The sequence below is a fragment of the Oncorhynchus keta genome, chromosome 35, assembly GCF_023373465.1.
Source record: "Oncorhynchus keta strain PuntledgeMale-10-30-2019 chromosome 35, Oket_V2, whole genome shotgun sequence".
NCBI lineage: Eukaryota > Metazoa > Chordata > Actinopteri > Salmoniformes > Salmonidae > Oncorhynchus > Oncorhynchus keta.
The window spans coordinates 47,431,180-47,450,102 of NC_068455.1; the positions used below are offsets into that span (position 1 = coordinate 47,431,180).

Below are 18,923 nucleotides of genomic sequence, written 5' to 3' on the forward strand. Positions count from 1 at the left end.
TTTAAGCCAATTCATAATAATTGCATAACATCCCAGATCTCTGACGGTAACAATTAGCATGGAATTGTGTTACAGCACGATCCGAGTTGAGAGCCGAACCAAATAAACATGGCGGACTCCTCGCGCACAGAAGAGTGTGAAATGTTTACTGTTAAAGAAATGGACACTCAAATGGAAGAACGTGTGAGTAATGAGAATGGTGGTGAATGTAACAAGGAAGAAGACGTGACTAACACTCAAACAGAGGACCCTTTCAAAAAACCTGCTCTCTTTGCCGCGCCTTCGCTCGTGAGTAAACGAGGTCTTGTCGCGAGCAGAGTAGCAAGAAAGCCTACACATGAAGAAAATGGCGACAAAGAACTACAACCATCTACTTCTGATAGTAGTGCGGCATCTGCAGATGAGCAAACCACCCCTTTCACGTCGGATAATGACAACACAACGTCACGGAAAGGTGTAGAGGGCGAAAATTATTCCGAAAAAGACCAGACTAGTGACGTCCAACCCCCACCAAGATTTCCTGTCAAAGGAACACCTATTGGCAAATTTAAACCCCACCCTCCTGTTCCATATGCCGAACCTCCTTGGGCAGGAGTGGCAGATGTCCCATATTCCCTAGAAATCCTCAAGAATGGCACTATAGTTGATACGGTCCCACTCACCCAGCAGAGTTATTTTGTGGTCGGACGTTTACCTGTGTGTGACGTATCCCTGGAACACCCCTCAATCTCCAGGTATCACGCTGTCATTCAATACCGTGGGCTGGCAGGAGAGGAGGAGGCAGTTGGAGAGGCAAGAGGGTTCTATGTCCATGACCTGGGCAGCACACATGGTACCTTCGTCAACAAGAACAAGATACCACCGAATACCTACATCAGAGTACGGGTTGGGCACGTACTCAAATTCGGGGGAAGCACTAGACTTTTCATCATGCAGGTAAAAAAAAATAAGAATTGTTCCTTCATGCCAGAAAACATTACTTAGTGTTCATACCATTCAAAAATAGGCTAAGTAAAATGTTATACACAGTGCACTTACTACCACAGGTAGGATAGATGTACTAGATTAGACATCCTTAGACTTCAAACCTCTATCACTTATGTAGTCCTTTACCATTGTAGTTCTGAATAGCCCTACTCTACTGTATATCTTTGCAGGGTCCAGAGTTTGACGAAGAGGCGGAGTCAGACCTGACTGTCACAGAGCTGCGGGAGCGAGCCAGGAAGCAGCGGGAGGACCTGGAGAGGAGGATGATGGGAGAAGGCTCGGATGAGGAGGAAAAGGAAGAGGGGAAAGAAAGCAGTGGCATCCAGGGAAAGAGTTTAAACAATGATTCGGGCTGTTCCTGGGGAATAGGTAAGCTTTCAGTGCTCAGCACCAGGAGAGACTGTAATGCATGGCTCAGAATTGTTTACTTCCATTAATTGCAATTAACCACTGCTACCATATCACAGCTCTGTAGCTTCAAGCCCTCAATATGTTGACTTTAATCTCTCTCTCTCGCCTTCCTATCTACCAATACATACAGTTGAAATCAGAAGTCTAGATACACTTAAGTTGGAGTCATTAAAACTCATTTTTCAACCACTCCACAAATTTATAGTAAATTTAAATTTATAGTTTTGGAAGAGGTAAAATATATAGTGAAAACAATAGTGGTCCTAAAAACGGAGCCTTGAGGAACACTGAAATTTACAGTTGATTTGTCAGAGGACAAACCATCCACAGAGAAAAAAAATGATATCTTTCCGACAGATAAGATCTAAACCAGGCCAGAACTTGTCCGTGTAGACCAATTTGGGTTTCCAATCTCTCCAAAAGAATGTGGTGATTGATGGTATCAAAAGCAGCACTAAGGTCTAGGAGCACGAGGACAGATGCAGATCCTCGGTTTTGACGCTGTTAAAAGGTAATTTACCACCTTCACAAGTGCAGTCTCAGTGCTATGATGGGGCCTAAAACCAAACTAAAGCGTTTCGTATACATTGTTTGTCTTCAGGAAGGCAGTTAGTTGCTGCGCAACAGCTTTTGATTTTTTTTTGAGAGGAATGGGAGATTTGTTATAGGCCCATAGTTAAAAAAATATATATTTTCTGGGTTAAGGCTTGGCTTTTTCAAGAGAGGCTTTATTACTGCCACTTTTAGTGAGTTTGGTACACTTCCGGTGGATAGAGATGTTTATTATGTTCAACATAGTAGGGCCAAGCACAGGAAGCAGCTCTTTCAGTGGTTTAGTTGGATTAGGGTCCAGTATGCAGCTTGAAGGTTTAGAGGCCATGATTATTTTCATAATTGTCTTCAAGAGATATAGTCTTAAAAAAGGTGACTGTCTCCCTTGATCCTAGGTCCTGGCAGAGTTGTGCAGACTCAGGACAACTGAGCTTTGGAGGAATACGCAGATTTAAAGAGGAGTCCGTAATTTGCTTTCTAATAATCATGATCTTTTCCTCAAAGAAATTCATGAATTTATCACTGCTGAAGTGAAAGCCATCCTCTCTTGGGGAATGCTGATTTTTAGTTAGCTTTGTGACCGTATCATGAAGAAATGTTGGATTGTTCTTATCCTCAATTAAGTTGGAAAAATAGGATGATCGAGCAGCAGTGAGGGCTCTTCGGTACTGTCTTTCCAAGCTAGTCGGAAGACTTTCAGTTTGGTGTAGCGCCATTTCCGTTCCAATTTTTTGGAAGCTTGATTCAGAGCTTGGGTATTTTCTGTATACCAGGGAGCTAGTTTCTTATGACAAATGTTTTTTGTTTTTAGGGTTGCGACTGCATCTAGGGTATTGCTCAAGGTTAAATTGAGTTCCTCAGTTAGGTGGTTAACTGAATTTTTGTACTCTGATGTCATTGGGTAGGTAGAGGGAGTCTGGAAGGGCATCTAGGAATCTTTGGGTTGTCCGAGAATATATAGACTTTTGATGATCCTTGGTTGGGGTCTGAGCAGGTTATTTGTTGCGATTGCAAACTTAATAAAATCGTTGTCCAATAGTCCAGGATCATGAGGATAAACATTAAGATCCACAACATTTATTCCACTGGACAAAACTAGGTCCAGAGTATGACTGTGGCAGTGAGTAGGTCCAGAGACGTGTTGGACAAAACCCACTGACTCGATGATGGCTCCGAAAGCCTTTTGGAGTGGTTCAGTGGACTTTTCCATGTGAATATTAGTCAACAAAAATTAGAATATTATCTGCCATGACTACAAGGTCTGATAGGAATTCAGGGAACTCAGTGAGGAATGTTGTATATGGCCCAGGAGGCCTGTAAACAGTAGCTATAAAAAGTGATTGAGTAGAATGCATAGATTTCATGACGAGATCCTCAAAAGACGAACTGTTTTTTTTTTTTTGTAATTTGGGAAGCTTGTGGAAGGCTACCCGAAATGTTTGACCCAAGTTAAACAATTTGAAGGCAATGCTACCAAATACTAATTGTGGATGTAAATTGTAATTGAAATGAGGGATCTAACATTAAGTAGCCCTATTTTGATATGTGCGGTAATCACAATCTCTTTCAATAATGTCAGGAATGGAAGAGGTCTTTAATTCCAGTGAGATTTCTAAGGCGAAAACATGTTTAGTTTTGCACAACCTAGGTCGAGGCACAGACACAGTCTCAATGGGGATAGCTGAGCTGACTACACTGACTGTGCTAGTGGCAGACTCCACTAAGCTGGCAGGCTGGCCTGCACGCACCCTGCTGCCTTGCCTGCACGCACCCTGCTGCCTGGCCTGCACGCAATCTCATTGTGGAGCTAGTCTGGTTCATTCTTGGGAGCAATTTCCAAATGCCTGAAGGTACCACGTTCATCAGTACAAACAATAGTGCACAAGTATAAACACCATGGGACCACGCAGCTGTCATACCGCTCAGGAAAGATATGCATTCTGTCTCCTAGAGATGAATGTACTTCGGTGCGAAAAGTGCAAATCAATCCCAGAACAACAGCAAAGGACCTTTTTTATTTTATGTAACTAGGCAAGTCAGTTAAGAACAAATTCTTATTTTCAATGACGGTCTAGGAACAGTGGGTTAACTGCCTGTTCAGGGGCAGAATGACAGATTCGATTTTGCAACCTTTCGGTTACTAGTCCACCGCTCTAACCACTTAGGCTACTCTGCGGATCTTGTAAAGATGCTGGAGGAAACAGGTACAAAGGTATCTATATCCACAGCAAAACTAGTCCTATATCGACATAACCTGAAAGGCTGCTCAGCAAGGAAGAGACCACTGCTCCAAAACCGCCATAAAAAAGCCAAACTACGGTTTGCAACTGCACAGGGTCAAAGATTGTACTTTTTGGAGAAATGTCCTCTGGTCTGATGAAACAAAAGTAGAACTGTTTGGCCATAATGACCATTGTTATGTTTGGAGGAAAAGGGGGAGGCTTACAAACCTGACTCAGTTACACCAGCTCTGTCAGGAGGAATGGGCCAAAATTCACCCAACCTATTGTGGGAAGCTTGTGGAACGCTACCCGAAATGTTTGACCCAAGTTAAACAATTTGAAGGCAATGCTACCAAATACTAATTGAGTGTATGTAAACTTCTGACCCACGAGAAATGTGATGATATAAATAAAATCTGAAATAAATAATTCTCTACTATTATTCTGACATTTCACATTCTTAAAATAAAGTGATGATCCTAACTGGCTTAAGGCAGGGAAGTTTTAATAGTATTAAATGTCAGGAATTGTGAAAAACTGAGTTTAAATGTATTTGGCTATGGTGTATGTAAACCTCCGACTTCAACTGTACATGTGTAGCTGATGAAGCAGCCCCCGAAGAGGATGAGAACGAGGAGAACCCCTTCTCCACAGAGTTCCAGGAGGACCAAGAGGCTGCTTACCTGAAGGACCCTAAGAAAGCACTGCAGGGCTTCTTTGACCGAGAAGGTCAGATCTTTTGGAGAACGATATTCACTAGTACCATAATCATGTTTCCTTTTGGTGTGTTTGACAGTGTCTCGCTATCTGTCTTTTATTTCAGGGGAAGAGCTTGAGTTTGAGTATGAAGACAAAAGCCACGGTACCTGGCTCTGCAGAGTAAAGTAAGTTTTTTATTTTGTCTGAGGGTATGTAATTGTGTGCAATCATGTTTTATATCATGCAAATGATATTGCTGTCCTTCTCAAATTTGGACCTGTAGGTCTGCAACCCCTCTGTCTTTTATTCATCCCCACTAATCAGGGACTGATTTCAGACCTAGCCAATTTGTGACATGTATCTTTCAACGAACTACCAGGTAGAAAATTGACATACTGAATAGAATGTAAAACATGTCACCTCCTTTCCACACACAGGCTCCCAGTGGATGACGCTTCGGGGAAGCAGCTGGTCGCCGAGGTGACCCACACAGGGAAGAAGAAAGATGCGGCCATCCAGTCTTCCCTGGAGGCGTGTCGAATCCTGGAGGCCCGGGGCCTGCTCAGGCAGGAGGCAGGTGGGGGTCCTAGTAGAGCTGCTACATCAGCCCACAGCAGAACTGTTACTATTTACTGTAGTCAATGCAGCCTGCTACATCAGCAGTATGAGTGGTTCAGCAGCGCCTAGTCATTTCTTTCCTTTATTCCAAAGTTATATTGAAATGTAACGTTATACACAGTGAATACCCTACAAAACAGTGAATAGCTCACATTGAAGGTGATGGCTTGCTATTTTGGTTGTTATTCAAGTTTTTATTTACAATGTATATTTATTATAATAATAATTCATTTAATTTGTAAAGTAATTTTCACAGACACAAAAATAAAACATTTAATAAAAACAATCCAGAACACAAGACAACAATCAAAGCTATATACAAGTGTCGCCAGATCCGGAGAACAGAATTAGTAGAGGACAGAGACTGCAGCCTAATTGTGTCTGAAAATGCGTCCTGCAGCGCCACGCAACTGACAGTCTTGTCACCCATAGTCTGCTGCGGGGCTGCTGAAGGGATACGGACCTGGAGAAGCGACGGGTGCGTGTGGTACAGGAGGGTAGAATGAGGTCAGACAGATACTTCAGTCCAGAGATAGCTTGGTCGGTTTGAACCAGGATTTTGTAGTCGACGCGTGAACATATGGGGAGCCAGTAGAGGTTGAACAGCACTGGAGTGATGTGCTTGCAAGAGGAGGTGTGGTTGAGGACACGTGCAGTATAGTTCTGGACATATTGTAGCCTGTTTAGGCACTTGGAAGATGCGTCAAACAACTTTGTTTATTCCCTATGTAGGCTTAACCCCATGGTCCGCCAGACGTTGAGTCCTTACTCTGTACCATTGAGTATGTTTACATACACACTAATAATTCAATTTTAAACATTATGGCAGAAGACAGAATATGGCATTAGTCATGTAAACACCTTAGTCTGCTTATCTTAATCGGCGTAAGATCATAATAGAAGTAAGCATACGCCGATTAAAACACCTGCTTTTCTGAGCAATCTACATGTAAAAAAACTTAATCGGCTTCTGGGGGCATGTTCTAGCACCGAGTAGCGCAAGCCTCGCTCTTGTGCGCGAATGAAGTGAGTTCAGAAAAAGCAAGTATGCGTCTTGTAAATAGTTTTCACATACAAACTTGATATGTCCAAACTGAGAATCAAAAAGTATTAGCAAAAATAACATGGTCACTGTTGATTTTGATGACTGATTTTCTGCATTTATCAAAAGGCCCATCAGTAGCCTGATTTCCGTGTCCATGTAAACAGGATTATTATGGAAATCGTTCTTTTTGCAAAGCATGTAAACGTTTTAAACAAATCATTGTATTGACCTGACTATCCACCATAATCACTATAGTGTGCATGTAATCGTGCTCATTGTCTGTAACTTCTACTGTTGTTGTACTTTAACTTGTTCATAATCCACTCCCTCCAGTTTCCCGCAAGCGCAAGAAGAAGAACTGGGAGGACGAGGATTTCTATGACAGTGACGATGATAACTTTCTGGACCGCACCGGTGCTGTGGAGAAGAAGAGACAGGAGCGCATGAAGAAGGCGGGAAAGATTCAGGAGCGCCCGGACACTTACGAGTCACTGGTAAAGACCCATGTCATTAAATACGCTTTCTCACATTTCAACCTCAGGAATTAAAAAAGGAAATACGAAGTATCTCTCAAAATGAAGTGCTCATCTAAGATATCACATTACAATGCTGTATGTATTGCACTATCACTGATGTTGCCAATTCTCTGAAACAGAAGTACACTTTACAAATCCACAAAACAAAGTTTTTGTTTCAAATAGCCTCTTCTGTCTATTGAAATGTTTTGTGTGCACAGTATGTGATATGTCAGGGGAGGAAGGGTACTATAGCTTTTATGGTGTGAACTAGAGTGACAGGGTGCTTGTTATCTTGCTAAGGTGGCCAAACTGTTGGTGGTTGAGAAGGCTCTGGCAGAGACGGAGAAGAAGCTCAGTGCTACAGGGAGAGGTAAGTGGTGCACAGAAAAGGTATTTTCAACCACCTTTCATCGCAGTGTGTCTAGGTTAGTGTTTCTGAATCCTGTTTCCTTTAAAAAGTGGAATCAGGTGTGTAGTGCTAGCGCAAAAAAACAAAATGTGCACCCCTTTGGTTCCTCAGGACCAGGATTAAGCAACACTGGTACACCTACGTTGCTGTCAACTATGTGTAGTTTCACCCAAGTGAGTGGTGTTGTATCTGTCAGTTTGTCTGTGTATGTGTGAGACTGAGTGCTTTATCGTCAGGTTTCAATTCACTTCTATTTCTCCTTCCTATCAGACGGCTCTCACTCATCCTCTGAGGACCCGCTGGATGCCTTCATGGTCGCCGTGCGCAGCGAGGCGGCGCTGGACGGAGTGGAGCGCCGTAAGCTGCACGTGCACACCGCCGACCTGCGTAAGGAGGCCCAGAGACTGCGCCGGCTGGTGGAGCTCACGCGACCAGCCCAGATGCCTTCACTGCAGACGGGGTGATATATATATGCATATGCATGCAGCTATCCTTTAATATCTGAATCACCTAGTTGAATGTTGCATCTTGGTGCCTCTCTCTCACAATGTATCCATTCATCCGTTATTCTGTCAAATGCCTCTTGAGGATGATTGTATATTAGTAGTGCCTATTGCTGTTCCCTCCTAGAAATACTGCATGTTCGCTACACATGGTTGTACAGTATTGCACACTGACAAAAAAAAATCCTCATAGGTCTATGAGTGGGTCGTCCGACGTAGACAAGCCTAAGAAGCGGTCCCTACCGCTGTTTGGTGCCATGAAGGGAGGCGCCAAGTTCAAACTGAAGACTGGGACCATAGGGGTATGTTCACTTGGCAACAGAGGAGAATATCCATAATAGCTTTTCATACGAGGGTTTTTGCAAATGCTGGAAAAGCTTTACAGTTTACACTATCCCTATTTCTGCGATTTCTTTCTGTCTCTAAGTCTGTCTACCTATTTCTTTATAGCGCTCTCCCTCTCTCTGCATCTCTTACTCAACTGTTGTCTCTTCAAAACCACTAAATTTTTTGTGCTCTTTCCCTCTTTCTTAGAAGTTGCCCCCAAAGCGAGCCAATCTGCCCGCAGAACTCTTCAACATGAAAGGAGAGGAAGAGGAGGAGGAAGAGGAGGAGGAGGATGACAACAACAACAAAGGGAGTGAAGACTTGACTGAGGCTGACATCCAGGCTGAGGAACCCCAACAGTCCAATGAAAGCACTGATTCCACAGAGGGCTGCAGTACAGGATGCCAGAGGCAGGACCCACCTCTGTCCCAATCCCCCAGAGGTATGATATAAGAGTTAGATACTGTGTCTTGCTGCTCACTGTGGCTGCATTCCGATTCTCTACCCTTCTCCAGAGGTGTGTACTCCTTTACTTTCCCCTCATACATGTAAAAGCGTTTGCTTGGTGCAAGCATGACTGCTGGGAGTTTCCACCATATTCCTTACAGCAGTCCGTTCCTTTAAATCCATGAGGGGGTGTAGGCGTGCACAATTAATTGGAATATAGTTAATTGGGGTAGTTCATTGGAATGTAGCCTGTGTCATATCCATATGAAGCTGTTGTTCTCCCAATCGCCTGTAGATGGCAGTGTTACTTTGGACAGAGCTATACATATTATACTACATATCTATGTATCTCCAATGTTTGGCTCTGATGTGGCATCATCATGGTGAAATTGTTTTCCATAACAACGTACCACTATTCAGCTGTGGTCATTGAACAGTGTCTTTGTCTGTTTCTTTTTTTATAGGGAAAAAGCTGTCCCAGAGAAGTATAGATGTAGAGGAGCCTGAGGAAACCATGGAAGATGCGCCTCTCGGCCGTTTAAAGCCCTTATCAGGTACAGGAACTCAACGTTTGTGTCTCTTTGCTCTTCTGTTGGTACGCTGTTTTTCTCTCCGTCTGGCTATGTGTGCACGTGATAATCAGTTTAATTTCCTTGGTCCTCTCGCCTCCTCAAAACCCATTAAATGAGAAGTTCAGAGGTCCTGCCCCTCTGACCTTCTTATCCAATGTGTTTTGAAGGGGCAATGCAATTGAGATTCTCGCATTGTGTGGATGGTCTTTAGTTCCCAACTTTAGTTCTGGTGTTTCTCTTCCCATCTTCTTTAGACCCTAAAGAAGGGGGCAAGGAGGCGGCAGCTGCCAAGCCCAGTCCGAGGACGTTCTTGAAAAAAAGAACCACCGGCCCCAACAGAGTAAGCACTTCGAGCTCAGTGCGCCCTCACACACATTCACTCACTCACTCACTCTCACACACACTAGTCAATAATGAGCCAAAACTTGATTGAGAATGAATGAATACTGTTAATGAAGTATGCTGGCGTTCTACACAATCCCCCAAATTTCAATCCAGTGTACTTTTAGACCAACTTGAGTTATACAAAGAAACTGGGCTGATACAATACTAGGTTACTCTGTGAATTTTCTTGTACCATGCGATGATTCACCCTCTTAATCTCTATTATATTCCGTCTATTTTCCATTTACTACCTAAATTGTACTATGCGGAAAGAGAGCCACTTTGTAGTGTTGGTGCATTTTTTTTCTTCGCTCATAAGAGAAATGCTCTGTCACATTGTCATGCTTTTGTCTCCAGCCTCCAGCCGCCCAATCAGGACAGTACCCTGAGGATGACCCAGACTATTGTGTCTGGGTGCCCCCCACAGGTATAAATAACTTCTTGTTAATATTCTCTTGTTTATTGCTATGAGTTCTGTCATCTTGTGATGTTAATCACCTACCACCTGGCCCCTTGACATAGGGCGGCCATGTCTTGAGGTGAACGCTGGGGTAACACATAGGTCAAAGACAACTAAATTTGGCTTGTCTTTGACTAATAAGCCAGGCCCTTAACCTCGTCAACTGTTGTTCAACCATTTAACAGTAATGTAATTTCTGTTTAATGTTTTTGCCGAGGAACCTTCATCAAGAAATAAGACCTTTTTGTCTGAATAATCTCACAGGATTGTAACCTCGCAGCTAGGTGACATTTGGAGTTATGGCAACAGTTTCAGGACTGAGGAAATGTACATTACAGAGCAAGATTATTGTCAACCTATTGTTGAACACACTGCACAATGCTCTTTATGAGAAGGACTATATGTGTTCTCTACCACTCCTAAGTAAGAGGAGGAATAAGGTTGTCCCTGACCTCTGGGATGAAGGGTGCTAGGGTAGAAAGAGAAAAGGGAAGTAAACAGGCTTTATGGCCAATTTGTGAAAAGGGAGAGTTTAGACTGCATTTTCATCCGTGGCCAAGGAATGCAGATCAAAGCCACGCTGTTAAGATAAGGTTTTAACGTTTTGCGGGGGTAAGTACACTGCTAAGAGCCATTTGGATTCATTGACAAAACTCATTGTATTTAGCAACTAGCAAGAAACACACAATTTGGTTTTTAGATAAGATTGCGTGCGAGTACCTAAAGAGAAAAGTATGTCATTGGCAGACACTGCGACATGTGAGGAAGGTTGGCATGGTTAAGTGGAATCATTTATTTCCCACATAGCTGTTACACACATGTGACTAGATAGGGTTTTGTTCTTGGAGCAGATAGCCAGTGACTTAATATAGCAACAAAACAGGCCCCCATACTAAATTTGTTTTGCGAGCCGGTCTTAAAGCAGGCACTTTAGACTCTGGTCACTGCACTGTCACTACTTTTTCAATGTTCATGTTCTGAATAATATGCCTAAAACGTTGTCCTCCATGTCTACAGGTCAGTCTGGGGATGGCCGCACCCACCTCAATGAAAAGTATGGCTACTGAACACACGTCTCAAACTTTTTGACCCTTTTTTTTCTCGACTCCACCCACGTGCGGACTTAGCAGCAACAGACACACAGGCCTCCATCCACTCGGGATCTATTTGTGTTCTATGACACTCCTGCGTAAGGGATATTGCATGCAACATACACTACCATTCAAAAGTTTAGGGTCACTTAGAAATGCCCTTGTTTTTTAAAGAAAAGCACTTTTTTTTGTCCATTAAAATAACATCAAATTGATCAAAAATAGTGTGGACATTGTTAATGTTGTAAATGACTATTGCAGATGGAAATGACTGGCTTTTAATGGAATATCTACAGAGGCCCATTATCAGCAACCATCACTCCTGTGTTCCAATGGCACATTGTGTTAGCTAATCCAAGTTTATAATTTTAAAAGGCTAATTGATCATTAAAATCCCTTTTGCAATTATGTTATCACAGCTGAAAACTGTTCTGTTTAAAGAAGCAATAAAACTGGCCTTCTTTAGACTAGTTGAGTCTAGAGCGTCAGCATTTGTGGGTTTGATTACAGGCTCAAAATTAACAGAAACAGACTTTCTTCTGAAACCTGTCAGTCTATTCTTGTTCTGAGAAATGTTGGCTATTCCATGCGAGAAATTGCCAAGAAACTGATCTCGTACAACGCTGTGTACTACTCCCTTCACAGAACAGCGCAAACTGGCTTTAACCAGAATAGAAAGAGTGGGAGGCCCCGGTGCACAACTGAGCAAGAGGACAAGTGCATTAGTGTTTAGTTTGAGAAACAGATTCTTTCGAAGTCCTCAACTGGCAGCTACATTAAATAGTACCCACAAAACACCAGTCTCAACAACAACAGTGAAGAGGCGACTCCGGGATGCTGGCGTTCTCGGCACAGAAGGGATGGTTGCTGATAATGGGCCTATGTACAGTTGAAGTCGGAAGTTTACATACACCTTAGCCAAATGCATTTAATCTCAGTTTTTCACAATTCCTGACATTTAATCCTAGTGAAAATTCCCTGTCTTAGGTCAGTTAGGATCACCACTTTATTTTAATAAAGAATAATAGTTGGGTAACACTGTGCCATTGGAACACAGGAGTGATGGTTGCTCATAATGGTCCTCTGTACGCCTATGTAGATATTTCATTAAAAATCAGCTTTTTCCAGCTACAATAGTAATTCACAACATGAACCATGTCTATACTGTATTTCTGATCAATTTGATGTTATTTTAATGGACAGAAAATTTGATTTTCTTTCAAAACCAAGGACATTTCTAAGTGACATTTCTAAGTGACCCCAATTTACCTTTACCAAATTTTAATTCACTTCTGGGAAAATGGCAACAATGTGGAGGCTGGCACTGGGAAAGCTTAGTGTTGCCCTCTGTGAAAATGACTAAATTTGATGGTTGGTAGCTGGTTTGTAGTTGCCTCATGGTAACCATTGCCTTCTTTCTCCAAGATGATCATGTCATTGAGACAACTTGGTGAATGTTTTTGCATTACATATCCTTGGACAGTGTGAAAAAGGACCAGTCCCATTACAGTTAAGATATCAGTCCTCACATACTGGTTAGTAGGCTAGCCAGCAGATCCGAGCCACTTGCTTTTACAGCTGCACCAGGGTCGGAAAGCATTCCTGTGTGTATTGAGACACCGCTGAGCTGGTGCAAGATATGACTCGGAAAATGAACCTCAATCCAGAGATGAGAAATGTTGGAATAATGAAACAATTCGGAGTATAATGCATTTCACATCCCTGGATTGAGGTTCGTTTTCTGAGGCATATCTTGTACAGACTCCGCTGTGTCTTAATAAAAACAGGAATTATGCCCGACCTTCGTGTAGCTGTAAGGAAGCGGGTTGGATCTGCTGGCTAGTTACCGTAGTAGGCCTGCCTGAAAGCACTTGACTCACCCCATTGTATGTAATAGAGATAGGCTACACTTAAACGGAGTCCAATTTGAATTGGCCCTATCCTATGTCAGATGAGTGTACAGCATATAGTGAAGGATTTAGCTATAGTGCCCACATTCACTCATCCGAGGTCTGCTTTGTTACTTTGGCTGCTTTCTCGCAACTAAGCCCACCTGACGTCCGAACAGTATGGGTTCGCTGCTGGGTTTCACTGTCGATTGCTGGCGTAACCCTCTTTCAAAGGAGAGTGAGAGTGGCGGAGAGTGAGGGAGCGCATATAAGCAGCTTGCAGACCATCTGGGCACTTGTGTGGCATTACTGGATAAAACGCAAGCTGATAATGAGTCAAGTCAAATGTAGTGTGTGTCCTCCCTCTCCAAAGTGTCTTTTTAACCAGATCTTCATTACTTGTGACTTAGTGTTTAGGAGGCTGTTTGTGAAGTAGGGTTTAATTTCTGTTTGTGGCAAGCTACCTAGAGCAGGATTACACTGCCTCAGAAATCCCACACGGCATTTTATTCTTGTATTCATTTTCTCCCTCCACCTCACTACTATGTTATTCCTTCCAGCTGAGACTCTTAAACCTGGAAGGTTAAAAGTAATACCCTTCCAGAAGTTGTGTATTTTGTTACTTTTTATTTGTACAATAAAGTTGTCCACAAGGTACAGGGTTGTTCAGATTCCATCTTTCAAGGTTTGCAGTGAAGACTCATTTCCCCACAAATAAATAGCTCCATGTTTTTAGACATTTGTTTGTCTACAACTGCACGTCTTCTCATCTCCAGTTCAACCACTGAATCTCTACCCCTCAATTTTCACAATCCCCAAAGCCTCCACCCTCCCCATCCATCTCAATGTATACAGGCATGTTTCTCACAGCCAACCGTGTGTGTGTGTGAGATCCACTGTTTCCATTAACTTGTCCAGTGATTTTGTTGACATTAGAAAGTTTGCATAGAAAATAGATGCGACAATTGCCTGCCTGTTTCCAATTAACCATCCTATATCGATTTTAAAAACAGCTGGACTTAATGTCACACCCCAACAACAAAAAATAAACCAGTGTTGAATAAAAGTGAAGTGTTTCGATCACCCATTTAGGCAAATAAAATTGTGCAATAATACATTAGTGACAGCCTGTATGCCCTCCCACCAATAATTTTCATGTCTCTGGTAGCCAGCAAAAGCCAGCATGGATAGAATGCAATAATTGACTAATATTTGCCATATTCTAATAATGATCATGTGCCCCACTTGACCGTGCCACGGTGAGATTTGCACTCCTGTAGATCTGTTATAATTGGATGGTGAAACTTGCATCCAGCCAACCAGAAAAGCAAGATGAAGCAATTCAGGCATTCTTGAAAGTCAGGACAATCCTTGTCCTGCAAAGAAAACATTTTTGTTTAAAAAAATGTATTTTGCTAGCAGTAGACATTTAGAATTGAATGTGGAGTGGAGCTTGAGTTGTGTGACGACATCACATGGCTTGCGAACTTATTCACCAAACATTGATTCAAGAAAATCAAAAAAATAACGTTCCACTTCATTTGTCACGAAGTTCAACCAAAAAATCTACCCCTGTCAATCGGATAAAAATGTTACCGATGTTTAGAAAATATGTATATCTGCCGTTTCCATTACACGTCGCAAACAATTGTTTTCGCTTTGTCGAATAAACCTGAGAATGGAAACCTGCCTACTGACACAAACAGTCTGATCTGGCAATGAGTAGCTTGCACCATTTGGTGAGATGTTCTGCTGTGATCCAGTGAGGAGGGGTGGGAACCTTGCCGTCTTGGCAGGCTTTGGTGTGACACATACACAAGTCCTGCCTCACTCTACGCCACCACGCAGCCTTTGCACCCGCATAGACACACTATTATTTGCGCATACACTCTGATATGTGGGTATCTATCTGCAGAAGCCCTAGCAGCACATAACTCACATACCAGGTGCACAAGCTGCACGCACTTCTGCAAATACACATACTTTATGCAAGCATGTACTGTACTCTCACACACGTTCAAATCTCAGTTCCCATAAACACACTTTTCCAAATCCCAGTGCCGCAGGACCTCCAGACAGCTTTGGCCCTGGGCTCTCGCTCCAGAGCCTCCTCTCTAAGCTCCTGGCCCAGCCCACTCCCGACCATGCTGCCTGACCCTCTATATCCTCCTGACCCAATTGGCTCTTGAGGGATGGAGTAATCCCAGATTCAACTCTCAGAGCTCCACCAGTACTGGAGCTAGAGATGCAGTAGACCAGGGTCATGGATCAGAAGCTGTGTGGGCCACGGCAATGAGGAAGGAGACACACAGAGTGACAGGGAGAATATGTCCTCACTGAAAATAAATGACACTCGTTTTTGGATTCACATTGTGCATTGACTGGATTGAAATGGGATTGATGCCAACCCTGGTACACAGCAAATCCAAAATGGTAATCGTGTCAATGCACATAGAATTAGTCTATGTAATGTGATCTAAAATGTATCACTCCTAAGAACCAAGATGCCACAGAGCATTTATTTGTTCAGAAATTATGCGAGGGACACAGAAATGTCATAGCGCTGCACAACATTCACTCTAGCAGAGCTTGGTTATGGTGACATTGTTTTGATCGCAGCATGTCCATCAAGGGATACATTCATATGCATAAATAGGTTGTCTGGTCACTGATTACTTTAGCACATCGACCCTACAGTCAAGACTAGCCTCAGTTTAACGTTCAATACATCAGGAATGTCATTCAGAGGCACAACGATGAGACGTTTGGGATGACCTTTGGTTGTCTCATACATGTGGCGATGTGCCACCGAAGAAAAGGTACATACAGGTACATACAGAGTTAGAAAGGTGTTGCATAGCGTACTACACAAGCTCATGACACAGCACTGAAATTAAAGCAGTAAATCATGTCATATTCTCATAGATTTCTTATACTCCCTTTCTTGCATGCTCATATACCTTTATTTTCTGCACCACAGCACAGTGAAATGCATACAGGAAAAGAGGACAAAGTATTTGATGTTATCCTGTTTTCTTCTTAAGGTGATATTCACAAACTCGTCAACAGGTTGAGGGTTACATTGTTACCTCTTGAACTAGTCATACATTTCGTAGTATCTCATGACCTGGGCCCGGTTTCCCAAAAGCATCTTAAAGCTAAGTTCATCGTTAAACCCTTTGTAGGAGCAACGTTAAATATCTGAGCTGTTTCCCAAAACTATCATTAACATTGCACTTGAAAGCCCTCGTAATCTAACGCCTGACTCAGATCACTCGTAAAATAGCCAAGTGCAACTTTAGATGCTTTTTTTGCCCTCTAGCATCACTTAATGAACAGAAGATCTCCGCTAAACATAGAATCACATGGTTGACTGATCTCTCTGTGACCGCCGATAACTTCAGAACAAAGTTCACGACAAAGATGAATTTGCAATTGTCTTTGCAGTTGATACAAACGAGCGACGTATAAAAATATGCTTCAAAGTGAAAACCGAGATGACTGCATTAAAATATAAACAGTAGGCTGTAGGTGTTTTCAATAATATGTTGAAAAACATTTCATGTTCAATCAATTGAGTTCTATTTTGCTACATGTAGGCTACTGTATATAATGTCTCTAAATATATTTAATGATGTGTAGCCTAACATGTGCGCAATGATGTGCCAAATCAGTGATTTTGTGCATTTTTATTGGGTAAGCATTAAAAGCATTAGAATACGCCGCTCAATATTTGCAGCCATAGATGGAAATATCTCTCAAGGAGCTGATCCGTCGTCAGTATTGTGAAATAATTATAATGTTATGGAAATATTTGAATGGAGAAAGCTGATCTCCATTTCGACCCTAGTATCGACGCACTTAGCGCTGGTTGATATCACGAAATATAGACTCTTTACTTATATCGTGCAGTGTACATCTTGCAATGTGTCAAGAAAGCCTCTGTTCATGAGTTGTCCTAATGAGCTGTTGTCCGTCTCGACCAGGGTTACTCAAACTCGGCGGGGGGGCCCTGGGGTGCACTTTTTTGTTTTTTTCCCTAGCACTACACGGCTGATTTAAATAACCAACTCATCATCAAGCTTTGATTATTTGAATCAGCTGTGTAGTGCTAGGGCAAAAACTAAAATATGGGGGGCCCAGGACCGGGTTAGGGAAACCCTGGTCTAGACAACAAACCTGTCATGCGTTTATTTGACCTTTGATTGTCGTCAACATACATTTCCCTTGTATCGAGCGCATTGGAGTGGTCTTTGAATGCTTTCGAATGCTTGTTTTGTCCTTCAAAAATATTTTTGATAATTCATTTTTAGAACAACCATCCATTGAAAATGTGTCCAAAAGACAGCCGTTAATGTATGAAATACCTGAAGTGTCCTTGGTACGGAGAGCTTGAGTGAAGAGGTGTATTTTCAAAGCAATTTCTATTGGAGCCTTGTTGTTCACACATACCGTCTGCCCTCGTCTCACATCATCATCCAATATCAGGGTTAAGATCTCCCCATTCTTAGTGTCTTAGATGGTTCTGTCAAGTGAACCAGTTGTCCGAGCAACAGCATAATTTGACAGAGCAGGATTATCTGAGAGTACAATATTGACCTTCAAACATTGGCATTGTCAAGTTGTCCTAACGGTCATACCATACCATACTCATTATTTAGCTCAGTCTCGTCTTCAGAGTATGAAGTCTGGGAGTCTTCTATAGAGTCAATAAGTGAGGAAGGGGTGGTTTTGTTGGTGTTATTCCCTCACACACATGGGGGGTCTTCAGACGGAGTCAAGGGATTGCAAGGAGGGACCCTGCTGAGGGACCGGAAGGCAAATATTGAGGGATCGTAGGCATACCTGGGCAGAGGGCGAGTCCCAGTCAAGCTCTGTGGACAGAAAGAGAGAGTATGTAAAAAATAGGAAAAAGTTTGAGAGAAAGTTAGGGATTTGGCTAATCTGGCTTTTATCCTCCCATGGATCTGGGTGGATGGAAGTAGCAGGGCTTACCCTGCTTTTCTGGGCATTAGCTGGTGGTCATTTACCGGTCAGCCACCACAACTGTAGCTAGGTCAGAGTCAGAGGCTAATGTGACACTAGCTGGTGCCCTCTTACAGAGCCAAGATTCACAGTTGGCAGAAGAGAGACCGAAAACGAATTATGGGATGGAGCCCTTTCTGAATGTTATTTAGAAACTGAGTTAGTGTGTAAAGCTGTTGGTTTCCAGTGTCTGGGGTTTGTGCATTACATTCTATAATTTCATCATCCTCCTCTCTTTTCATCCCTCCCTCTGACCTGGACCCGTTTCTCCAACCTCCACCCCACCCGACATCCCTTCTGTCCCATATTTCTCGGCCTTTCCCATCACCTCAATATACATGCTGTTACTGTAATGAGCAGCCTTGTAAAGCAGTGTAAAGTTTCCTTATGCATTGGAAAAACACCTAATGACATCACCACTATATGATATGACTACATGTCTTTAGGGATCTGACAGAGACTACTGCGCAACGGTAGCTTGGCAACAAATCTCAACAGTGCTTGTTAACACACTCCACACCAAGGCAGAATCATTCTGTCAATGACAGAAAAAAGCTTTCACCGGGAATTACAGTGTGGGAGAGACAGGTTCCAGGTCAAAAGTCGTAGATGCAGTAAAGTTAAATTGTTCTCCATGTGGCTAGCTGCAAGGCAGCCCATTGCGTGCGCGAGTCGTTACACCTTGGGACGGATCCGCGTCTGCTGCACATGTTAGCGTAGCACGTTAGCATTCCCCAGCATCATATAGAGTCATCCAGTGTCTA

The 18,923-nt window shown here is 42.7% G+C and overlaps 2 protein-coding genes across 3 annotated transcripts in view; one reads left to right on the forward strand and one right to left on the reverse strand.

Moving 5' to 3' along the window:
* Positions 1-108: 108 nt before the first annotated feature.
* Positions 109-13,791, forward strand: slc4a1ap (solute carrier family 4 member 1 adaptor protein). The gene is made up of 14 exons (XM_035752756.2): positions 109-936; positions 1,158-1,356; positions 4,773-4,901; positions 4,996-5,056; positions 5,309-5,448; positions 6,868-7,028; positions 7,353-7,422; positions 7,732-7,921; positions 8,158-8,266; positions 8,499-8,733; positions 9,203-9,292; positions 9,565-9,650; positions 10,052-10,121; positions 11,172-13,791. The coding sequence occupies exons 1-14, from the start codon at positions 109-111 to the stop codon at positions 11,219-11,221; spliced, it is 2,418 nt and encodes an 805-aa protein (XP_035608649.1). The 3' UTR covers positions 11,222-13,791.
* Positions 13,792-15,634: 1,843 nt separating this feature from the next.
* Positions 15,635-18,923, reverse strand: part of si:dkey-16j16.4 (uncharacterized) — a 70,789-nt gene continuing 67,500 nt past the window's right edge. For both annotated transcript variants that reach the window (XR_004822373.2, XM_035752760.2), the window contains one exon: positions 15,635-18,008. Coding sequence is in view for 1 of the 2 variants with exons in the window: in XM_035752760.2 (XP_035608653.1) it covers positions 17,883-18,008 (126 nt within the window). In the remaining variant the exon portion in view is untranslated. The remainder of the gene's footprint in view (positions 18,009-18,923) is intronic.

Coding starts and splice junctions, on each gene's coding strand:
- slc4a1ap (XM_035752756.2), top strand. CDS start 109: ATGGCGGACTCCTCGCGCACAGAAGAGTGTGAAATGTTTACTGTTAAA. Junction 9,293..9,564: donor CCGTTTAAAGCCCTTATCAG/GTACAGGAACTC, acceptor CATCTTCTTTAG/ACCCTAAAGAAGGGGGCAAG. Junction 10,122..11,171: donor TGTCTGGGTGCCCCCCACAG/GTATAAATAACT, acceptor CCATGTCTACAG/GTCAGTCTGGGGATGGCCGC.